A 24,557-nucleotide genomic window follows, 5' to 3' on the forward strand; every position below is an offset into this window, starting at 1 on the left:
TTCAATTTTTCACCATCCTAGTGCTACAACAAACCTTGTTTATGTTTCCTCATCCATAAGTAGCATTCCCTTAGAGGAGAAATTGCCAGGTCAAAGGGTTTGCATGTTTATTCATTTTCTCTGAAGTCATCAGTTTTTTCCTCTTCTGGATCATGCACAGTCATCCATAGTAACAGGAGAGAAGGCAGAGTCTATGGGCACAGATGCAGGTATGTGGGCCGATATCATTAGAATTTATTGCAGCACTCTTCTGATTGCTTCTATTTTCTCAGTGAAATGAAAAGCAAGGTTATCAACTGACACCTAGGGTGGATGAAGAGCAATAGAAGGGTGTGAAGAGAGATGAGATGATAAGAAAAGGCCATCTAGGAGAAGGAAGAATGATTGCCAGGGAGCGCTAAGGGCCTACATCTTCATTTTTACTAGATATTGACAAATTGATCCTCAGAGTAATTGTACCAGTGTACACTCTTGCTGGTAGTGGATGGCTGTTTCTGATGCTCTACACCTTCACCAATACCTTGTATAATCGGAATTTGTAAACTTTTGTCAATTTAATGTTTGTGAATGATTTTAATATCCCCAATTAAGCTTATTGTCCATTTAAAAAAAATTTTTTTTAGGCGAGGCAACCCTTGGTTAACCTCACAGATTGTAAGGACCTTGTCAGTTTATAATCCTATTTTTTTATTTTTTACGCCTACAGCACCTGGTCTTCCTAGGTCCATTTGTTTTATCTTCTGCAAATTAGCACATTCATATTCTTTCCTATTTTTCTAATCATTGTCTTTTATGATTGACTTGTAAATTCCCTTTATGTGGTTTGGATAATACATTAGTGTTTACATTATGACTGCACAAATATTTTCACTGTTCAGCCTATGACCATTGCTCCTTTCCCGTATGACCATGTGCTTTTCCTAATGATTTTCTTCTTTTTCCATTTGCCTAGTTTTTCATACACCTGTGATTAACTTTTCCCAAATGCTCCAAAATGCCAGTCATCATATCAGAAATAATCACTACGCATTCATATATGAGTTCCATTTTTTTGCTCCTTGAAGTCCTCACTTTCTAAGCCTTCTTGTTCCCATCTGTGCTGGTTGCTCCCTGGATGGCTGCATTGCTGACATTCTGGATCTTCTACTCATAGTCTCCTGGGTTGGAGTCTATATTTCTCAAAGCCTGTCTTCCTCTTCCATGGTTTTGCTGGCATTTATCCTCCAGTAGTTTCCCCCAAATGGGGGCATGTTTGAATATTTCATGTCTTTTAAATTGATAGTATAAATAGATTTAGAATTCTATATTGAAAATAATTTCTAGTTTTTAAGGCATAACTCTACTGCCTTCTAGACTCCTTTGTTTTAGAAAAATTTTCCCAATCTCTTTCCAAATCCTTTTTAAAATTAAAATTTTTTCTGTTATAGTTGACATATTAGTTTCAAGTGAACATAGTGATTAGACCTTTATATAACTTACGAAGTGATCACTCTGATAAGTTTAGTACCTATCTGATGCCATAGTTTGCAATATTAAAAATCTTTTTTATGTGATCTATTTTTTCCCAGATGCTTTTATAATTTGATTGAGTTCTAAATTTCACCATGATGTACTTTTGCTCTGGATCTTTTGTTCTGCGTCTTCAGTAAACCCCTTCAATCTGGAGATCCATGTCTTTAATCTTGAAAATGTTTTTTCCCCCATTATTTTCTGAGTACGCTTTCTCTCAAACTTATTTCTAAATCCACATTTGGATTTGGTTTTAGGTGTAGAGCATATGCTTTATGTCTCTGTGTCTTTGCATATGCCATTCCTTCTGCTGAGGATCCATTTCCTCTGTCAATCCTCCTATCCTCCTTATTCTTCAAACCCCTACTTATTCTTCAAAACCCATTTCCAACATCAGTTCTTCAATGATGATCCCCTCCCTGAGCTTGGGCTGAATGGGATGGTCGCTCCTCTATACTGACAAAGTCTACTGTGGCATCTCTAATGCTAACTATAATCTGTTTATTAATCTACCTCCACCACTGATCATAAACTCTTTGAGAACAGGATGTTTATCCATTTCTGTATTCTTAGTGCCTAACATTGTGTAATGCTGTGAATAAATGAATTCAACAAGGGGAGTGAAGTGAACATTTCCTCCTGCTACATGTCAAACATTGTGAAAAATAGGTACCATTGCATACATTTTCATTTAATCCTTAGAGCAAACCTCAGACGGTTATTGTTTAATCAATGGATATTACTTGACCCCTTATTATTTGCCAGCTTTGATACTGGCCAAAGGATGGAAAATACAAGCTCTCATTTCCCCAGAAATTCAGCATACAGTAGGGAAGAGACTTTTTTTCTCGTACAATTTTTAAAAATTGACATTTAATTCATATACCATAAAATTCACCCATTTAAAATGTATACTTCAGTGGTTTTTTAAAGTATATTTTTGCAAGTCAGGCAACCATCACCATTAGACAAGGTATATTTTTTATCTGTATAAATGAAGTGCAGTGTGTATCTTGGGGTCGAATCAGAGGAGGAGGCTGGAGTTTATCAGGGGAAGAAACTCATCCCAGTGAAAGGGAGCAGTATATGCAAAGGGGCAAGGCTCTGAGATGGCCCAGTATTTGGAAAAAATGAAAAGTACAGGGGAGCTGGAGTTTACAGTGAGGAAGTAGGTCGGGCTATCTTACAAATGAAGAATCTGAAGCTCAGGTGAATTAACGAAGGCCAGCCAATTTCTCTTCTGCCAACTCAAGAAAAGGAAGGTAAAGGTGGTTAACCTACCACCAAATCATTTCCAGCGGGCAGGTGTTGACATCATCCAATACTGTTTTTCCCTCAACTTTACAGCAAATAGGCTTTATTTTCCTTCCCAACTCCTTACATTACCTAGATACATTGGCCATACTGACCACCATCATTAGCTAAGCAAAAACACTTCCACCACAGTTTTGCAGATTCAAAAGGTTAAAGTCACCACAGTGATGCTATCAGAAGGTGTTCTGTCCATGGACAGAAATATGTTGGTCATGAAGGTCCAAGATGAAGCCTTAACATTTCACTGGCTTGTTGTGAGGCTAAAATGTGTTCGCTAGCCCTCTGTATGACCATGAAGAAATTCTATTTTCCTAGGCCCTGGTTTTCCTATCTGCAAAGTGACACTAAGAAGTCTTTCCCTAGCTGCCTTATCACCATCCTGCCCAAAAGAATCATTGAGAAACCAAGAGGATTTATACTGTCTTTGAAACCCCTGAGGAAAAGGTTAGCTAATACATGCTTTAAAAAGTAATGTGCCTAGTATAAGAATTTCTCCAAAATCTGACCTCAGTTAAATATTTGCAAAAACTTGGCTCATTAGGCATAAATTCAGTCCAGATCAATCTCCATTTCATCTTTGAAATGAAGGGATGAGTTAGAGGAACTCAGGAGAAAGCAGATAGAAAATAAACTTTTGTCAGGCAAGGGTAATGACCTCTGGGTTTCTGGTTTTGCATTTGGAGGCTGTCCCCTTCCTGTCCCCATCCACGATGAAGAACAACTCTGCATTCTAAGAGAAGGAACTATGGATGATACACATTAGAGGTGTGGTGGAGAGATGTCCTCCATTACTCTTACCATTCCAACTCCTCTGCAGTACCACTGTTTACAAACCACCAGCAGGCAAAAGACACAAATTACAGCAAAGAGTAGTTATTTCTTAGAAAAAAATTTTACGGTGACCTAGTGAAACAGGGTAGAAGAGTTCACCAGAAGCCACCTCTGCCAAGAATCCTTAAATGCTTGCTGCTCACTAGAGAATCCATGCTAAATGTTTGTGGTTCCGCAGTAGAACCAAGGAATTGACATGTCTGAAAACACTCTACAACAGTAAGTTGTACAATGAGACCAATCATCCCTATCAATCTCATTTCTCTTTTAGAACGTGTAACTCTGAATTACTAGAAATAAAATAAGCAAACATGCTACCCTATAATACAAAGGTAAGCATACCATAACATTTGTGTAAATAATATGACAATAGTTAGCTCTCAGTCTGCTGAAATTTATGCACACATTTCATCTGTGATTCTCCATTACATTTTGGTAGGGAAGCAGCCATACCTAGCTTATCTATTAGTTTGGGGATAATGGCAAAGTCCATTTTAAACTCCAGGAGCAGTAAAATCTAACTCCTTTTCTAGAGAGAAAATATGTGAATATTTGAGGCCAAAAAGTCAGAATTTAAGCAACTGCAAATATCTATTTTCTCCTCTGGATAAGTAATTTAAAGACCTCTCCACCAAGAGCTAATGAGTTTCTGGGGAAAAGAAAGAACTAAGTGTGTGTTTACTGTGTTTCAATACACTACTCAGTTTTCCTTCATGAAGCCCTCACAACAGCCATGCTAAGGGTTGGTTGTTTTATCCTGTTTTTATAGATGAAGAATCTTAGGCTCAGAGATGCTGGTACATTCCAGGCTACACAGCTGGGGGCAGAAAGGAGAAAGGTCTGGGCAACAGACCTTCCACTACCAGCGTTTTCCGGACAAGAATCACCTAGGTGTACCCGCAGAAAATACAAAATCCAGGCTTTTTCAGACAAGAATCACCTAGGCATACCCATGGAAAATACAACATCCAGGCTCAACAGAGTCAGTCTTCAAAGCAAGGGGATGGGAACATATATATTTAAACAACCATGCTCCCTGCCCCGCCCCGCCCCCTTCATCAATAGGAAAGCTTGGAAAAGGTAGGACTTCACAACTCAGACAGGAGACCCAAACCTGTTCCATCACTTCACTGTGGCTTCTCTAACAAGACATCCCCAAAGCTCTCAAAAAGACTAACATTTCTCCGGTCAAATCATTCCCTCCATGGCCCCTATAAGTTCTGATCTTGGAATCGTCTTCTGCTTCTTCATCTCTGAAAACTGCTTTTTTTTTTTTTTTTTTTGTCCTTTCCTGTAGAATTTCATTTCCTGGCTTGGACCAAGCTCTAACCACCAGACTTCCAGCCGGGCCCCGGAACTCGCAACTGGCCTCCAGCCTCTCTGGCTCCTTCCCTAGACCCTCGGCTTGGGCTGCTCTCACCCGAACCCTGCCTCTTCCGTCGGTCACGTTGTTTCCTCCGCTTGCAAGGACCTCTTTCCTCTCCGGGCCCTTCCCAAAGCTCGGTGAACTCCGACACAGCCAGAGCGCCTCCGCTTCTAGTCACCCTCGCCTCCCACCGCCCTGGCTCTGGGACTGAACCCGGCCTCGCAGCCGTGCAGCAAGCGTCGGTCCTCCCCGCCGCAGCCCCTGCCCCCTCCCTGCGCGCCTCCCCCCCGCCACCTGGCTTCGCAGCGGCCGCTCGGGAAGCCCTCGGCACTTCCCAGAATAGAGAGCAGCTGCCAACGTCAGGCTGCCGCCGGCCGCGAGGTTCCGGACGCACCGGGTGCAGGCGGAGGGGATGTGACTGCTCTGGCCTTCCATCTCCCCACACTGGCCGGGAAACTGAGGCCCAGAGCCGGAGCAACTTCCCCGCGGTGCACGGTCCGTAAGGTCCGGCCAGTCCCGGGCCCCAAGCGTCCCGACTCCGGTCCGCGATCTCTCCACCACACGCGCCTCCGGGACGCCGGCAGAGCGGGGCGGGGAGCTGGTTTCGGAGCAAGCGCTCCTCCCGAGAATGCGCAGGGCGCCAGACTCGACCAACTCGCCGCGAGAAAGTTGTTGTCTCCCAGCCAGCCCTCGCCTCTCACCTCCGAGACACACCTTCCCGCTCGCCCCGGCAGCGGCGCTCACATCCGGTCCACCTTGCGCACACCCCTGTCCACGCTCTCCCACAGCCCCTCTCCCTTCCACGCCTGCGGCTCCCAGCCGCTCCCTCGCGCCCCCTCGCTCACTCCCACCCGCGCCCGGGGAGCGCCTTCCCCGCCCCGCCGCCGGCCCGGCCTCTACGCCGCGCCGGCCCGGGGTGCTGGCGCCTGGGAGCCACAGACCCGGGCCGCGACCCGCTTCTGCCTGCTGGGCGCGGGGCAGAAGCCCCAGGAGGCGCGCGGAGCGCTCGGGGCGCTGGGGGCGCGAGGCGAGGGGCGCAGCGGCGCGGGGCGGGGAGGGGGCGCTCGTTCGCTCACTCTCGGCTGCGCACACGCCCGTACAAACTCTCACACAGACACACGCGGGGTGCGCTGCCGCCGCCCGCCGCTGCTCCTCCTCCCGCCACCGCCTTGAGAGGGAGAGAGAGGGAGGCAGAGAGAGCGCTTTGTCCGCGCGCCGCCGCCCGGCCCGGGACTCTGCCCCGAGGAGGCAGCCGCGCCGAGTCCCCGCCTCCGCCTCTGCCTCTGCCCCCGGGCGGGCCGGGCGGCCGCGGTGGGGGGAGCCAGGCTGAGGGTGGGGGTGGGTGGCGGGCGGGCGGAGGGCGGGGAGGGGGGGCGGAGGAGGAGGAGAGACGAGGGCAGCGGAGGAGGCGAGGAGCGCCGGGTACCGGGCCGGGGGAGCCGCGGGCTCTCGGGGAAGAGACGGATGATGAACAAGCTTTACATCGGGAACCTGAGCCCCGCCGTCACCGCCGAAGACCTCCGGCAGCTCTTCGGGGACAGAAAGCTGCCCCTGGCGGGACAGGTCCTGCTCAAGTCCGGCTACGCCTTCGTGGACTACCCTGACCAGAACTGGGCCATCCGCGCCATCGAGACCCTCTCGGGTGAGCACTCGGCGCTGTCCCCCTCCCCCCGCCTCTCCCCGCTCCGGCTGGGACGGCGCCCGCAGGCAGGCCGAGCCCCGCAGGCGGCGCCGGGCGAGGGCTCTCGAGCCCGCACGCTCACTTCCACGCAGCAGACCCTCAACTCTGACCGCCGGCCCGCTCCTGGGACGGCTCGCTCCCCTCCCCCCACAGCTCTGGTGTCACCCCTTGCCCTCCGGGACTCAGCCCTGAGGCGACCCCTGTGCCGCCCCGAGGGTTCCCAAGGCACCCTCGTTCCCCTGGTTTCCCGACCTGCTCTCCAGAGTTCCCCACCCCCATCCTTAGCCCCCGTCCCCCTCTTCTCTGACCTTACCGTCACCCCTTTTGTCAGGGACCCCCAAGTCCTGCATCTCCTGCTCGCTTGACCGGACCTTACCCCTTCCCGTGCCTCGTGCCCAGGACTTCTAGCCCTCCGGCGTCTTCGGAGCCGCAGTCTCCTTTAGAGCCCCCTCCCCACCTCACCCCGCGGTCCCCCACTTTCGGCACCCCCTCGGCTCCACTGTGATCACCCTCTCCGAGGTTTCGAGGCTCCCCGAACCCCAGCCCCCTGCACGACGGCACATCTTTCTCGGTCTTCTCCGGAACCTCAGTCCCCTCTCGCTCTTCTCTCAAGCGCTCCTATTTTTCTCTGAATTTTTTGTCCGATTTTATTGAGAAGAACTCGGGGCTGGGGGCTTTCCGCCGCCTGTCCCCCCGCCTCCCGCTCGGCCAGAAGCACCTTTTTACGAGGTGCCCTGTCTCAACTCGGTGGGGGCCCGGGCTGAGAACCGGGAAAGAGGAGACCGGGGGGCCCGCGAGCGCGCTGGAACCCAGACGGGAGACGGAGAGCGACACACACACGCGCGCGCGCGCACTCACCAACTCTCTCTCGCACACGCACCGCCCGGAGCCGCGCTCGCCCCCAGACCACGAGCCTGTGCCCCCCAAACCCGGCCCAGGCTAGAGCCCCTTCCCCACCAGCGCGCAGGGTGGGGGCGGGGCGGCGGCGAGGCCAAGGTGACACCCAGAAGCCGGCAGGGACTGTGCTCTCGCAGCAGCGGACCCCAGGGGGCTTCTGCGCGTCTTCTGGGGGCCACCGGGAAGAGAGGGCAAGGAGTGGGGCGCAGCGGAGGCTTCGGGACCCGGGTTAGCGGAATGGAGAGGTGGGGGACGAGAGAAGCGGTGCCGTGCCAGCCTTGCAGCTTGAGTTTCAAATGAGCTCATCCTTTCAAATTGGCGCCGCTCTTTATTAAATTTGTTTTTCCGGTAATGCCACCCACAGCTATACCTGGGGTCGGATCCGGGCTCGCACCCTTCCCACCTCGTCCCGAGACTCGGGGCGTTCATCTTTCTTCCCACTGGGAACCGAGTTTGCCCAGCTGGAGCAGGGTAGGAGACCCCTTGAGGGTGCCCGAAGGCGGAGCCGGAGCGTGTAGTTCTGTGCGTGCCCCTCCTAGACCCCCGTCGCTTTCATATGAGGAAGGTTCTGAGTGCTTTAATTTCTGTTTTAAAGGTAAAGTGGAATTGCATGGGAAAATCATGGAAGTTGATTACTCAGTCTCTAAAAAGCTCAGGTAAATATATTTTGCTTAGTTATTTTGTGATTGAGCTTACGTATAACTAAAAAATAGAGTTTAAAAATGTCCTTTTGTAGTTTTAAAAAAAGGTTTTTCTTTGTTTTGTTAGTGAAGATAACAGTTTAGGAAGTTACATTTTTTTTTTTACTTTCATTATATAAGGTGTTTACTGGTCTTGGAAAATATCTGGTGCCTTATTGGGGGTGGGGGAGTGTTGAACACTAGCTCTGTTAAATTCGCAGGGACGGTTTAACTTGTTTATCAAAAGTTGCCTTCCACCCCTATCCTGCACAATGGCAACAAATTCTTGTTAAGACTTCCTGTGAGATGTTAAGAGTAAATATTTACTGTGTCAGCTAAATTGCTTAACTAAACTTCGCGATTAATTAGTTTTCTTTTTTAGATATCTTAATGTTGAATAATAAAATTATTCAGTAAAGGGATCAGTATTTTGCATAGCACTCTAAAGAAGTGGGTTGTTTGGATTGGATGGCAGTTAAAAGGCAGACTTGTAGTCACTGAGACTGATTATTGCTTCTGAGCGTTTTGTCGTTGCTGTAGCTTTTAAAATATGTTTGAGGCTAAACAAATATCACTGTGAAATCTATAGTTATATTTAAGTGCACTGTTGTTAATGAAGGAGTAAAAGGGTTTGTGGAGGTTAGATTTCTCCAGTGATTTGCTTACATGAGAAATATCTCTATGAGGAGAGAATGAAGGAGAACATCTTTTTGTAAAGTTTATTGTGGACTTTAAATATGGGCCCTTTATTACTCATTCTAGATTTTTTTCCTCCTATGTGTCGTAACTTAGTTTATATCCCCTTCACATACATTTCTTCACCATTAGTCACTAAGTAGCTGAATTAGAGAGACTCTTAAGTGAAATCTTTGATTTACCATCTTTATAATCTGTGATATTTAATAGTGTAACCACTTGAATTTTGCCAGGATTGAGTAGATTTTAAAACAAACTTCTAATTTTATGAAGACTTAGATATTTTGTTAAAGCGGTTTTTAAATTGTGTGCACATTTACAGATATCTTTCATCTTATGTAAGCAGCAGAATATCTTTTGTTTGCAAATAATTCTGTGGCATGACAGAAAACTACTTAATACCTTTAAAAAAAGAGGTAAAAGTTATGATTTGCAGTTTCGTGTGTAATATTAAGCCAGTTCTCTCTAGGAAAAGAGAATGTGTAACTGGGTTTTCAATTAAGTATTCTAAATTTGTATACTTTCTTTAAGATTTTTTTTTTTTTGCTTGAGAAATCCATGTTGTAGCTTTCTGATATATTAAATGTTTATTGTAAGTTTAAATTGCTTATCATAATCATACAACACCTGAAAATTTGAACATACCGAACAAGTTTTGAAAGAACCACCTAAAATATTTGATAGGCTATGTTTCTATAAATGCCTACTTCTATTGGCTAGATAGCTGTCTTGAATCCTTTCGGGGGGTTATAATTAGTAAAAAAAAATCACTACTATTTTAACTTTGGTGAGTCGATATCTCATTTCATGTTGCAAAGTACATTATTTAATGTGGCAATATAAGTGAAATACTAGTTTAAAGTTATTAACAAATATACTTTTTGACTTTTTTGTTTCAAAATGCAGGTTATTTGCTGTTACTGGAATGTCATTTAAATAATTTCGTGGTGTTTATATAAAAGTTTAGAATTAAAAGCATGTCTTAAATTTTTAGTATTAGTTAAATAAAGAATAATCTAAATTATTATAAGAGCCTTATTAGTACAGGATTTCTTTGAACATGTGGGTGATATGAAATACCTAGGAGGTAGATTAAAATGCGCTGTGTATGATTCACTACACTGAAGACGTCTGACATACCAGATGTATGCATAAGCTGCTGCTGTAGGGGGTTACATCATTTCTGATTGGATGGTTTTGATTTTTTTTTTCCTTTCCTTTATTAGTTTAAAATGCAGAAATTAGTTACTTGTACTGCAGGCTAAAGGAGGGATAGCTAATGACTGATGTTGTGTGCTGAGCTCAGACTCCTGGGATGAAGCAGCTGTATGTTTTCATGTACAGGGAACTACCACTGTGGTGGCTTTAAAAAAGGAGGGCACTGTGACATTTGAAACCAAAGCTTTTATGTTATAGGGTGACTATTTTGGTGTTCTTTTGTTGCATTTCCATGAAAATTAACAAGTTAAGAGTAAATTTGTCAGCACTAAGTCAGTTCTATATGTGGTTTTTGTGTTAGTTGAAGTGAAAATGTGCAGAAAACAATTCATTCTCATTGCTTGCTTACTTAAAAAAGTTCAGCAATTGAGTGCTCATTTTCTTTATATTGTTTTGATTTCTTTCTCTTCTCAAAATCAGCCAAACAGATTTTTTTAAGCTAATGATACTTTGGGAGGAGATGTTTTTATCTTATGAAATTATTGGCATGCCATTTGCTTACCAGTTAGATCTTTTGTTAAATATCATTCTGGCATCATTTTATATGTGTTATTTTAGTAACAGATTAGATACTATTATTTTCTCAGGTCACTCAAAAGTAGAAAACTTTTCTTTTTGCCATGTGTTTCATTTTTATTAAATGCAAATTATTGTAATGTAAACCATGTATGAACCGTCTATTTCTTTTACTTTTTAAGTTGGTTTCAGGCTTCATTGAATGAAAATCTTGGGATCTTTTTTCTCTGTTAATATTTCTTGGTAGCATATATGAATCAAAGATTTCTTAAAGAGGAAAAACTTTGTAAGGGCTTTAAAATTCTGTTGAAAGTTGTGGAAATTTCCTTGATAGAAATATCATTTTTTTGATATTGATGAGATTGTTTGTGCATGGGTATACACACACACACACACACACACACACACACGCGCACACACACTATATCTACACACATGCACATAACACATGTTGCAGTTAAGGCATATGCTAACCTGAATGTGCTTTGTAACTAAAGTTGAATGATTCTGTGAGAAACAAAACTTTGAAAAATGCAATTTCTGCCCACTTCTAGGAAGTAACTAAGTGGTGCTAGACATGCTTTCACTGAGATGGTGTGAATACTATGAGGTAGTGTAGGAAAAAGCTATGAATTTGTCTTTCATGACTTAAAAATTGGTAATTGTGTTCTCTCCAATGCAAATGAATTTGGTCTCCTATAGGAATGTTAAAGAAAACAGTATCTCAATTGTATTTTGCTTGTATGTACTACATTGTGTATAGTTGAATTAAATACCAAAAAAAAAAAAAAAAAACCCACCCAACCTCAAGCCCTCCCCTGCAACAAAGTCTTTTGCTGCATCAATTTTTTCATTTTGTAGTAACAGAAAAGACTTTATTAGGTTAAAATCATATGGTAGCCTCCTATATCAAGAATTTTCTTGAATTGGAAATTAATGCCTGCATTTAATTATATAGATTCCATGTGTGGATATAACATATTAATATAAAATTTATATTTAGCTGTCAGGTTGCTTTTGATTTGGCTTTGAGTTGGACATTTAGTTTCCCCTTTTAAAAAAGATTAATAATTTTTTCATGTGGTTCTAGATAATGTCTGAGAATCACACATTTTTTGTGACCTTTAAAAGATAAGTATTAGAATTAAAAGAGAAGCAATAAAGAAAAAAACTACTTGATAATTAAGGTGATAACATAGGTTTGAAATTGTACTTTATGTTTTTAAAAGACTGATCATTTGATGTTTTCACAGTACTTAGTTAAATATTTTCACAATATTTAGTTAAATATTGGAACCTTTGAAATCCACAAATCAAAATAGTTTTTATATACTGCTTGATTTTTCAATTCTCCAAATTTATATCAATTTTAAATTATATCGTAGAAGTTTATAAAAGTATTAAATGGCTGAGCACCTAAACATTAATTCTGAAAGGTGATTTGGTGTGTAATACATTTGACAAATTGTATTTTTTTAAATGATAATGATTCCTTGTAATAATGCCTGAGTATAAGATAACCAGTAAAGGATGGTCTCAGAGTTTTGTCTTTTATTATGTTAACCCAAGATTACCGTTTATACAGAGAAGATGAGAGAAGATTAGCAATATTTGTACAATACCTTTCATACATAATGATCTAAAATACAGCATATTTTTCAAGAAGAAAAATTTTAAATGGACATTAAAAGATTTATAACTAATTGCATATCAAAATTAACATTACACTATTATTTTGAGTAAATGTTTTTATTTTATGGAGGTTGCTCTACTTTTTAAAACAGAGGATGTAAATGGTGAAGTGTGCATAAAAGGATAGTAACTTGGGCACATTTATTAAAACTAAAACTTTGAAAATCAGATTTCTATAGAACTATTTATATATATTTAATATTTTTCAACTTTGTAAATATTTGCTGTTTACTGCTGAATTACTCTTCCAAGGCTGCTAATGAAATCCTCAAAAGTAGATGAGCAATTGGTCAGAGTTTTTACGGGTTATTATTTGAGCTAAGTGTGTCATCTCTGTGATTCAGTGGGGTGTGTTCATGTGTGTTTTGTGGGGGACAGTAGTTTCAGGCAGATGGTATCAAGAGGGAAGAGGAGGAAATCTTTAATTGAGCAACAATTGCTCTGGATTTCAGTCCTGAAAAGGAAAATGAAAAATCATTAGGTGTTTGATCTTTGTGGCAAAGAGAATCAAATACAATGATACTTGCCTTGGCTGATGCATAACTCTTGGAGGAGGTTAACCTTGTGGAAGCCAGGGCACGGGCACCTGTAGTGGCCTCTTCAGTGAGCATGCTGCTGGAAGGACAGAATCTATTCTTCCTTTTTGCTTGAATGTCCCCCTTTTATAGATAGAGTTAGCCACGTGACTCTGTGAAGGCTTTGATGATCTATAATTCATTTTTTAAGTGTTAGAAAATTCAAAGTTTGAATATGCATTTTTATTTAGAAATTCTATAACGTGGAAGGTAATACATTATCTTGCAAAACAAAAATACTCTGAAGAAATAAATTGCATTAGAAGAAGCATAGTATTGAACTGAATTCTTTGGAAGCTGTTTAAAAGTTGAATTATATTTCAAAAATATTTTTTTAAAAGTCTATTTAAATACCACCAAAGTGTCTTCAGTGTTCTTTTCAGTGTTAAAGAAAAGAGTGCTGGGGCTTGACTCAACCAATTTTTTAAACCAGTTTTTTAAAGCTTTTAGTCAAAAGCATAATCTATCAAAAATTATTATTAACGTCTTAATTTGAAGGATGAGACAATTCTGTTTAATAAAACATGCCCAATAATTTATAAGTCAAAGTTTTTCCTTTTTATACTCAAATTCAAGTTCAAATTAGTTTGGGTAGTCATTCAAAACACTGTCATTGAAGAAAATATAATAGCAAATAAACAAGAAACACCTATCAGTTAACAGTCTTTCTTCTCATTTATCCCCATTAAATTTTTTAAAAAAATCTTTTACTTTATAATTCAACTTCATGTTTACAGACTTGTAATTTTCATTTGGTAACATGGACTGTATGGGTTCTATTTTGGGCAGTAAAATTGCAGAGTGCTCAGAGCATTATTTTTAAGGTTTTACTTTTCCTGTTTTGATCATAGACTTTAGTCTTGTCTTTCCATAAAATAGTGAAGAAAAATTATTTTTCTTACAGAAAAATTCAGATTCTGTTGCTTTGGCTTCCAAAGAAGGGGAGAGTTTAAAGTTTAATGGCGTATTGAGATGTAGAGTAAGTAAACCGGAGACAATGACTGCTTTTGCATTAATAGCAGACAAAGAAGTCAAAATGCTCACCAGATATACATCGTTTAATAGGTGTATGTCTCCTCTCCAAGCTTCTGGTTCTCACTAAATTCTAAGTTTGCATTTTTGAGATATATATTGTTTATTTCTAGATTTCCTGATTATTTATCCGTTCTACAATTTATTTTTTAAACTATGAATAGAGTTCTCCCATTCAGTTTACTATTAATAACATTTCATAAAATAGGTATTTTAATAAGTCCAATAAATGAAAATTAAGAGTTTTGATGTATGTGTTAGATTTTTTAGTATTTACCTGTATCATAAGAATTGTTATACCTAATGACCAGGAAAATATGTATGAGACTATTGCAATGAGAATGATATTTTCAGTTTTTATTATCATATAATTAATATGTGCCAGAGTGTGAGAATTTGCCTAAGAGGGAAGCTTGGATTTTTAATTTTTGTTTTAAATGTGATCAGGAAAATGTGATCAGAAAGGTTGTTTCATGATTCCACTTGTCGATGTATAAATAATATTAGTAGCATTATCTCAGGGAAATAGATGTATTTTTATGTATCTGTTGCTTATATTCATACAGTACTAATGATGTCATATCTTCTTCCACATATGATTTACATTTATTTCAAATAATAATTATGTGAAGAAGATAGGACAATTAATATTGCCCCCATTTTTCAGATGAGGAAACTCAGTCTCAAATTATTTTAAATTTAAATTTTAATAATTTGCCAAAGGCCACATGGCCATTAAATAGTAAAGCGAGGGCTAGAACTCGGGTCATCAGAGTTTCAGTTCAGTGTGTTTCAACTACATTTACTTTTTAAATTAAAAATGTCACCTGAAAGTGTTACAAAGTTCAAAGGGTGCCGTTTACTACTTATGGAAATATATGAAAATAGGTTTGTGAATAATCCTTTGCAACGATCTTATTCTTCCATCAGTCTGCATGATCTGTACTTCACTATAGTTTTCTAGAAAAAAATAATTAGAAACTGAGGTAATTTAAAAATTACCAGCAGCATTACCTCCTCCCATCACCAAGCTTGCCCTTAGACAGAAGTGGGGGTACACCTATGCAGGTTGGACTTTGTTGTTTTTGCATTACTTTTTTCAGGGTTGCATTCCATGTATTATGAAGTAGTGCATTGCCAAGAAAGACATTTCTTTCACCATCTGAGCCACACAAATCACACAGGTAGCCTTGGAAAATGAAAGTGCCATGTGGTAAATGATTAGGGTGGGTTCTTCACAGGTTTCGGCCAACCCATTGCTGGAGGACAGATTGTTTTTGGTTTGTTTTTTTGGTAGCTTCCAGGCCTTTCCCCAGATTTGGTGTCTCTCTTTCTGCTTCATTCTCTGTATGGAATATAGCTTTTTTCCTCTCCTGTGGAGATGGAATGAGTACTGATAGGATAGCATCCATAAAGTTTTCTCAGAGTTCTTCATGAATGATATGATCACTCAAAAACATAGTAAATAACTAAGCATGTGAAGTACAGTCCATCTCCCCTTAATTGTAAACCTTTTCTGCATTTATCCTCTTGTATGCTTTAACTTTTGTGTGCTATCGTATTTATGGTGGTCGTGGTGGGAGGGAGAAAGGAATTATCAAGGAAAAAAAATGGGTGAAAGGTGATTATTTCCAACTCCCTAAGCATTTCTTTAAGTTAGTATAGTTCAGAGTGGGGTAGTGCATGTTCCATGGATTTCTGACTCAGAAGATGGGGAAAAAGAATAAAGATTAATACTGAGTAGCTGATGTGCTGAGCACTGGACTAGGCCTCCTCTGTTGTCTTATTTTATCCTCACAATAGCCAGGAGAGATCTGCATTTCATCCCTTTTATAGATAGGACTGTAAAACTTCAGACTCCAAAGCTACTTCTCCTTCCACCTGATCAAACCTACTTCAGAGAAGCGGTGGCTGTTTTACCCTTGCTGTCCATCTAATTCGAATTAGTAACAGCACCCTAGCAATAAAGTAGGAAGTTTGATAATGTGTACACAGGTTGGTTATAGAGTAACTATGTATATTTTCCTCCAACTCAGAATGAGATAAAATTGACACATATACTACAGATATGCAGAGGAAGATACGGAACTTAAATTTAGTATATTTTAAATTAAGTGTAATAGAAAGACAACTAAAAGTGTTATTCATAATTTGAAGAAACTTTCTTGAAGAAATCTTATATTAGAAGCATTGGTAATTATATACAGATAAAAATATGTTTTTAAAAATCATTGTGGTTGAAAAGTGTAAAAACCATACGTATGCAATGTGGGAGGAGGGTCTGTATTCACGCTTTTGGCCCAGATATATTTTTAAATCCTGGGGAAAAAAAAAAAACCTGAGGCTTTTTTGTTTAGGACCTAGAATGTGGCACAAAGTTTAGCATGCTTTCATTTTTATCTGTATTTAAAAAATATGTATGCTTTGAAAAAGAAAAATAAAGAATTCTTGCAAATTACCTTTTATAAAGCGGTTCATCTTATTAACATCAGAAAATTTGAAACCTTTTTGACACATGAAAAAAATCAGTGATAGCACAGGGAGTAGAAAGATTTATATGTTCTTTTTGACACACTAGTTAAGCTTATGCATTTGTGGCTGTCTTTTTTTTTTTTTTTAGCAAATAGGACTTAAGATACAATGATACTACCAATGAAATGAGATGTATAAGAGTTTTGCTTCTAGGTATGGAGATGGTGCTTCTTCAATAAGAACATAATTTTATGAAATTCATTATGAGATAAAAAATAATGGCTTTTCTCAGTCAAGAACCTCTAATAGAGCTTACAATATTATCAGAAAAGACATTCTTATCAGCACGTTATATTTTCTCTTTACTCTTTCTTTTTGAAAAACAAAGCAAAAAGTATGTAATTGAATGGTGATTCTGTGGACAGGTTAACCTCAAACCACTTTATGAAATAGAGGATATTTTGAAAAGCTCATGAAAGGACAGGCTGTATAGTTTTTTGTATCACAAGGAGACCTTTTATTTTAGTTCCTTCTGATCTTTGTGATTTTAACAATGCATATTTGAAAAGTGGACGTTTTTCTTTATCATTGTGTGGGTAAGGTTTTGGAGTAAGATGTTTGTGCATCTTTATTTGGTCAGAGATAGATGATAAAACAGTTTAAACACTGAAAAAAAATGCAGTTTAGCTCCTCCAATTAGAAAAGAAAAGGAAAGAATAAAAGGAAAGAAAGAAAAAATGGAGGAAGGAAGGAAAATGGAAGGACGAAAGAAGGAAGAGAGGGAAGAAAAAGGGGAAAGGAAAAGGAGGGAAGAAAGGAGGTAGATGGCCACAGAAGCTTAGGTGACTGACCGAACTTTGTCATGTAGCTAGTACATTCTCTATACTTTCAGAGCATGTGGATATACTGGTACTCACTGATGATGTACAGAAGACAGTAAGTGATTGCAATGGTGGCAGCAGGGCTGGGAGTCTCACACAAGTTGTTCTTTTCTTTGATGTCTGAAAACTCTAGGAGTGTGTGGCTGGCCTGCCCCCACAAAAGGCTTTGCATTTCTTTCTTTGAGGCCCAGCACTGGCCACTTCCTCTGTCTCTGTCTCTCTGTCTCTCTGTCTCTGTCTCTCTCTATTTTTCTCTCTGTCTCTCTCATTCTCCTTCTGCTTTGCATTTACGTGGGGATGGTGGGGCAGGGCTGTAAGGTGCCTGGTGTGCAGGCCAGCCTCGACCCTGTGCCCCCTTGCTGGCTGAGCTTGGGGAAGCCGAGAGGCTTGTGTGTGCTTGCTCAATGTGTTGGAATGTATGGGTTCTGTGGCATATACTTACTCGGAATGGTGCAGCAGGCACATGCTCCTCAGTGGTTATGGGGTCAAACATCTTAGGCTTTTGTGAGTGGTCGAAGACTTGGGAAGGATTTTACCCAGTGCTGAAAGTTCACCTTCCTCACTGCCCCCCCCCCCCCCCCCCCCCCCCCCCCAACAGTACAGTTGTATTTATTCTTTGTAAAGGGAAAACAAATCTTTTTTTTTTTTAAACCATCGAAAGATAGAAAACAAAATTGTGGGTGCATAAATAATCTGGCCTTTTTCCTAGATCCAGCTGTATACTTTTTTCTTTCCTTTTCAAGCTGATAATGATGTCTTCAAATCATGGACACTGAATTTGTAAACTAACCTTTTTAAAACTCCCTTCATGTTGCTTCTAAAGATTATGATGAAATTGAGGATCTTTAGAAAACAAGTTTTAGGCTCAGATATTTAAAAATGTAGGACTAAGTCTCCCTTTTAAGGAGTAAAGAACAAACTACTATTTGATTCATATTCTTTAAATTCCTTAGTTACTTGATATTTTTAAAAATCTACATTTTTTAATTAATTTTTTCTTCACAAAAGATTTGAGATGACAAAGGTGCTGGGATTTATTTGAAATGAAAACAGGGATTTAAGTTTATGAAGTAAGTTTAAAACAGATTTTGTTTTAAGGGTTATAAAAGACTGGGAACAAGTGGTTGGTTTTATATAATTCTTTATACATCGTAAGAGGTTTGCCAGGGAAGAGTTAGCTCTTTGGTTAATTGATTTTTGTATTAATGGATTTGCTATATGTGTCTACTTCAGTAATGATTTCAAAACAATAATAATTTTTTGATATTAAAAATGACTTGTGGCTTTAGTTCACATATAACAATTATGGTCAAGGTGCTGATATCTGCCTTGAAAATTTCCATGCCAAAGTTATATCTTTTATTCCTCATGGCAATACTTTTAGCAGTATATTCCACAGAGCCTTAGGATTCTGAGGAGATGCCAAATTTATGGGAAAAGAGGGTAGACATATGTACACGGGGGATCCTGGCTTCTTACGTACGTTACAGTCAGAAGACAGCTGCATTCATTCATTGCTGCTTTATATATTGGAGTTTGGTCTAGAATTTGGGATTTGCTGCTTTAAAAAACAATTTGAAAGTACCAGGCCTATAGTAAGTAATTCTAGGCCTCGAGTCCATCCCTTGATCAGGCATTTGAGCAGATACAAAGGTCTTTCTTGAGGAAAGTTTAGACCCTGCCTTTTGTTACTTCTGAATCTACTTCCTGTGGAATGGCCTTCCATCTCCTGCCGCTTTCGCTTTAGTAACAAATGTTTGCTTTGCCAACTGCATGCCAGACTACTAAATCTATAGATTTTTCTTCAATCAGCAGCACAGAATGTTTGCCCTTCAGGAACTTTCCAAGGAATGAACTTCTTGGCCAATGATTATACTCTAGCTTTTGGCAGAGTCATTAGACTCAACTGACTTTGAAGAGTGATGGATCTGGTGACAGGGGACCCACTCATTCATCGAGTACAAATTTTTGCTTCAGGAGGTCTAAGCAGGTTGGCCTTCCTATCCCTTCTTTCAGCAGAGCAGCCCTACTTTTATCCATTATATATGATGGGGTTCTGTGATTACTGGGGTGGTCTTCAAAATATCTTCCACCAGTTGAAATAGATGCTCAACAAATCAGAAGGGACATGAGCCGTTTTACTCTAACACACACTTCAGTATCAGTCCTGCATGCATCATGCTTGTTCAAAAACAGGATTTTACTTCAAAAAAAATATATGTCTATATATATGCGTATATATAGATGTATAATTCTCTTAGTGATTTCTTAAGCTGTGGCCAAGGACTTTTGGGGGCAGTCCTAAAAGTCCTTGGACTTTGGCTTCTGTGTTGTTTAGAAGCCTGTTGGGTGGTTCTGATGCCCAGAGAGGAGACTCCCCTCTTAGCTTCACTCCATGTTTCTATGCTCCATTACTCTAGCTTTCTGCACATTGGTCTTCAAATATTGATGGTTTCATATTGTGCACCCAAGTTGTATAGCAAGACTGTTATAAGAGACCACCATATATTTACAGGGGTCCACACTCAGATGCCTGCAGATTACGTAAGTGGTGGCAAGGGGTAGGGAGATTCTATGTTCTATGGTGTTTAGAATGGGTAGCTGTTAGCTCCAGCCAACTGTTGCCACATGGAAATGTAGGGTCAATGTTCCCAAATCTGATTTTCCAAGAGAAGCCATAAGTTAGAGTTCTTAAGTTAAGTATTGGCAGTAAGTCAAAAAAATTTTAGGGACACCCCGAGGGTCAAAGAAGATAGCTGTGGGTTGAATCTGGCCTGTAGGTTGCCAGTTTGCAGTCTCTGTCACAAGAAAATCTGCATCATCTACAAAATATTGTTGAAGACATTCTCTATTATGTTTAGTATCTACTACCCTTAAGACTTTTCTGTGAGCAAGAGGGAAAAGTCCTTCTCTTGATAAACTGTATAAACTAGTATATCTCTTATCTAATGATGATATAGCTGTTTGGAAGCTCAGAATTAAAATTAGATTTCAGTGGCAGCAACCATCGTTAGTCTCGTTTTCTTGAATAATTATTTTCTTCATTATAAAGTGCCCTATAGTTTCATCTTTATGTAATGATTCTGTTATATTGTTTCTGTTATATTAAGCCATCTAGTTTTTTTTAAAATATAGAATGTACATATGCTGAATATGTGACAGTCTTATAAATTTATATGTCGAGTATTTCATAATATATGTTCATGAGAAAAAATAAGCCTCTATTTTCACGTAAGTGGAGGAACATGTTTCCACATCAATCTGAATTACACCTTCTCCATTTAAACACTGGGCCAACGTTAGATACTCTTTTAAACCATTTTTCTAAGAAAATATAATTCTTATATGTCTAGCAAACATTTTTTAAAATAAGAACTTGACTTCTGCTTGTAAATCAATGTCTGATACAAGGCAGGTACTTTTAAAAGCATAAAGAGCACTTGGTAGTAAACTTAAGTGGTGAAAAATTGCTTTTAAAATATGTTTGAAAAGTGTTTTGGTTACTGTTGTCTTTTCTTATATTAATTTGAGGAAATTGAAGGCCGTATGGATTCTACTTCTTGGCCTTGGGTTCAGTAAATACTCATTAAGGCCAAACTAAATGAAAACTTTGAATTGCTCATTTCCCGTTTGCCCCGAGAATACTCGTGGGCAGCTGCCCGCTTGCAGCTGCAGCATTTACCCTGAGGTAACTTGCAGGTGACAGTACTAACTTTACCCCCAAAGTTTGCCGTGAAATATCTCGCTTTTATTATTATGTTCTCATTGCTCTAGTATATCAATCATTTTGGAAACAAATGACATCGTGTTATTTATAGCATTCTGTTTGTAGTAGTGGTATTTCCATTAACAAAATATTGTAATTCTTGATGGCCGAAAATGTGAAATCCTAGAAAACATAGCATTCCTGTGCGTGATGTTAAAAAAATGCTGGCAGTGAGCTGCACTTTTTTTTTCCTAAATGGGAAAAGGGTTCAAAACAAAACAAAACAAAAATTTACTCTGACAGTTGGCATTAGCATTTTTAAAATGTATCTTTTGGTTCTGTACTTACATGCAAGATGAAATAGCTCATTAATAATTGCTATAATGGTGAAGTAAAGCACATGTCTTGCAGCATGCAGGTTAACAAGTCATCTGTGGTAAAGCATGATAGAGTACATACAGGAGTGTAGGAACTCAGGATTTCATCTGACTCCCCTCATTTCGATGGATCTAAATGGTCATCAGTTAGCCAACCCAAAATAGCCAACCTAATTTTTTGGACTGGTCTTTTAAAAATTAAAAAATTTCAAGTTCCATGAGATCTGGCTCTTGTTTTTTTTATTTCCATGTGGCACCTCGAGTGTCTTTAATAGTGGAAAAAGCTCCTCATTAAATATTTTTGGGTGAATTAATTAAAATTTGAGCCATAATAAGATATCATTAATAATTTTTTATTTCTCTCTTTTTCTCTTCTTTATTTTCAGACGAGGTGGGAGTGTGAATAGCAGTTTAAAGATGTTGCTTTTTTGTAAATGGCCTTTGTGGAATAAAACCTTCATGGGCGTTTTAGGTATGAAGGCTCTTTAAAACCTCAGGTGAGCTGCAAAGAGCAGTTGCTCAGGGCTGCTAAACAAGTATTGGAAAGCAGAGATTCAAATTTGGTGGAAGCAGAATAGGTTTTACAAACCAGTCTTTTTTTAAAAAATAAAGTGAGGCTAGGTTAATGTTAGTATTATTAGGTTCAGTATGATTACATGAAAATATGATTTCCTCTCTAGGTATTTCTCTCTCTCTAACCCAAATTACATTAAAAATCTGCTGGGAATCACAGGAGAAAATCTACTTGAAAAAACAAAAACAGACATCTTATTGCAGAATAATAGGTGGATACAAGAATCAAACTTAAGGTATGCTTTCATATAGTAAATCAAATATGATCAGTTTAAGCAGACAGCATTGAAAGTTATTGTTAAAAAAAAAGGCAAGTGCAAAAATGATAGGATTTACTAATGGATAATTTATAACCAAGGAAGTGACTCATCTAAAATGTTCATTACAAAGCAAGATGCTGTTAACTGCTTCGTATTAGTAATCTATTGCTGCATACAAATTACCCCAAATTTAGCAATTTAAAAGAACAAACATTTATTATCGCACACATTTTCTGAGGGTTAGGAATGTGGCAGCAGTTTAGCTGGATCGTTCAGGCTCAACATCTTTAATGAAATTGCATTCAAGTTGCCAACTGGGGCTGCAGTCATATGAAGGCTCAGCTGGGGCTAGAAGGTCTGCTACCGGGCTCACTCACGTGGTTTTTGGTAGGCCTCACTTTCTCTCTGGCTGACTCAGTTCCTCACAACATGGGCTTCTCCATAGGTCTTCTCCCAGCATGATGGCAGGCTTCCCTGAGTGAGTAATCTATGAGAGCATGACCCCAGACTGCCTTTTATGACCTAGTCACCAAGTTGAACATCATCACTTTTGCCTTATTTTGTTCATTAGACATGAGACACTAGTCTAGTCCATACTCAGTGGGAAGGAAAGGATTAGTCAAAAGGTGAATGACTACCAGGAGGGTGGAACTCATTGGGAGCCATCTAGGGTTTAATTAAGTCAGTCAGGCAAAGTCAGCAAATCAAAGCCAGACTTGGCTGATTTGGGGCTTATACTGAGCAGGATAATCCCTTATATTAATATTTATAATTAGCTCTCTTGGAGTAAAACTAGAATTCCTTTTAAAACAACAGTAATAACAATTACAGGTTACTGAATCCTTTTATAGTACTTATTTAATTTTCATAACACCTTGTAGAGTGAGGAAGGCAGATCCTAGTCGCCTCATTTCACAGATTAGGGAACTGAGGCCCAGGTTGTTCAAAGTCCTTAACATTCAACTTGTATTGTTTCTTTTTCTTTTTCACACTTTCTGTTTTTTCCCTTGAAGAATAATTTCAATTACTTTTGCAAAACACGATTTACTTTTTCCTTTTCAGCCTTTTCTGAAAGAGCTGATTTGTTAATGCCTAATTGAAAAGTTTAAAGTTTAAAACACTGTTCTTGTAAAGTTTAAAACATTGTTCTTGTAATATCAATAAAGATGCTTGTCACTTTTCTGCCAGTAGCAAAAAGTCCTTTTTGCTATTTTTGTAATTGGGTGAGGTCTGATTTCTCCAAAATTGTGCCATACTGTGGTTAGCTATGGTCTACAAGAGGAAAATATATTTACTCTTCTTTAAAATCATTAGTTTTCTAAGAAATATGCTGTTTGCTATACCAAATCTGAGTAAATCTTCCTCAGGCAAAATGCAGTGGTCACTTTGATATCAAGACAGATAAGTTTTCTCTCCTATTAAAATGCAAAACATCAGGCTCTCAGACCTTTGATACCTACCTTAATCATACATTTACTTCTTGAAGAAGCGTTTTGTATTGTTTTTGATGTTAGGCATGTCCATGTGGACATTGAATGATACATTTTGTATGCGCGTTTTGCCAAACTCATGCAAACCTCTCAACTTTGCCTGTAGAATGTCCTAAGTACTTTGACTTCAGTCAAATACAGTATTTTAATAGTCCTATGTTTAAATTTTTATCTTGGGGCTTACTTGCAATATGTATTCCCATAATCCATTTAACCTTTTCTGTTAAAAGGTCCTGATAACATGATAGTTAGGTGAAGTGAAAAGTTTTTTGGTCGTTTTCTTATGAATGTGTAAACTGAGGCTTATAGAATCTTAGAGTCAGTTAGTATCTGCTCTTTCAGAAAGATAAGTGCTTTTTATGTTTTTAAAAAAATACTAGGGGTAAATATAATATTAAATTTTCTACGCAATTTGTATATTCTAGTCCTACAGAGTATATCCCGAATTATCCTTTTCCCACCTCTCTCCATTTTTGTATGGTTTGATTAGATTGTTGTTTAAAATTTTGATGTATTTTTTTCATAAAATAATCAAATGATTATACTTTATTCTCTTGAGTAGTTTAAATTTATCTTTTATGATCTTGTTAATACTTATTCCTTTGTTGAATAAACACCTTCCCCCCCTTTTTAAAGAAAAAGTATAGTAAATTCCTGTTCTGTTCTGTTACAGTTAGAATTAATGATATTTCACCATTCAGTGAGCTATAATCTTGATTCATTTTAGGTTTCCAATGCCCTCGAAATGCAAATAGTCAATATCTGGGTACCATCCTATTATGGAAGAATTT

General features: G+C 39.4%; 1 protein-coding gene across 6 annotated transcripts in view; it reads left to right on the forward strand.

The window, feature by feature from the left end:
- Positions 1-6,387: 6,387 nt before the first annotated feature.
- Positions 6,388-24,557, forward strand: part of IGF2BP2 (insulin like growth factor 2 mRNA binding protein 2) — a 162,379-nt gene continuing 144,209 nt past the window's right edge. For 2 of the 6 annotated variants that reach the window (XR_002778216.1, XM_023526010.1), the window contains exons 1-2: positions 6,388-6,662; positions 8,194-8,254. Coding sequence is in view for 5 of the 6 variants with exons in the window: in XM_023526010.1 (XP_023381778.1) it covers positions 6,485-6,662; positions 8,194-8,254 (239 nt within the window). In the remaining variant the exon portion in view is untranslated. Of the gene's footprint in view, positions 6,663-7,939; positions 8,070-8,193; positions 8,255-24,557 lie in introns of those variants that run through there. The other 4 variants (XM_011382119.2, XM_023526007.1, XM_011382111.2 and 1 more) reach the window with 3 other exon arrangements.

This window comes from Pteropus vampyrus, unplaced genomic scaffold (assembly GCF_000151845.1).
Source record: "Pteropus vampyrus isolate Shadow unplaced genomic scaffold, Pvam_2.0 Scaffold14, whole genome shotgun sequence".
Classification (NCBI taxonomy): domain Eukaryota; kingdom Metazoa; phylum Chordata; class Mammalia; order Chiroptera; family Pteropodidae; genus Pteropus; species Pteropus vampyrus.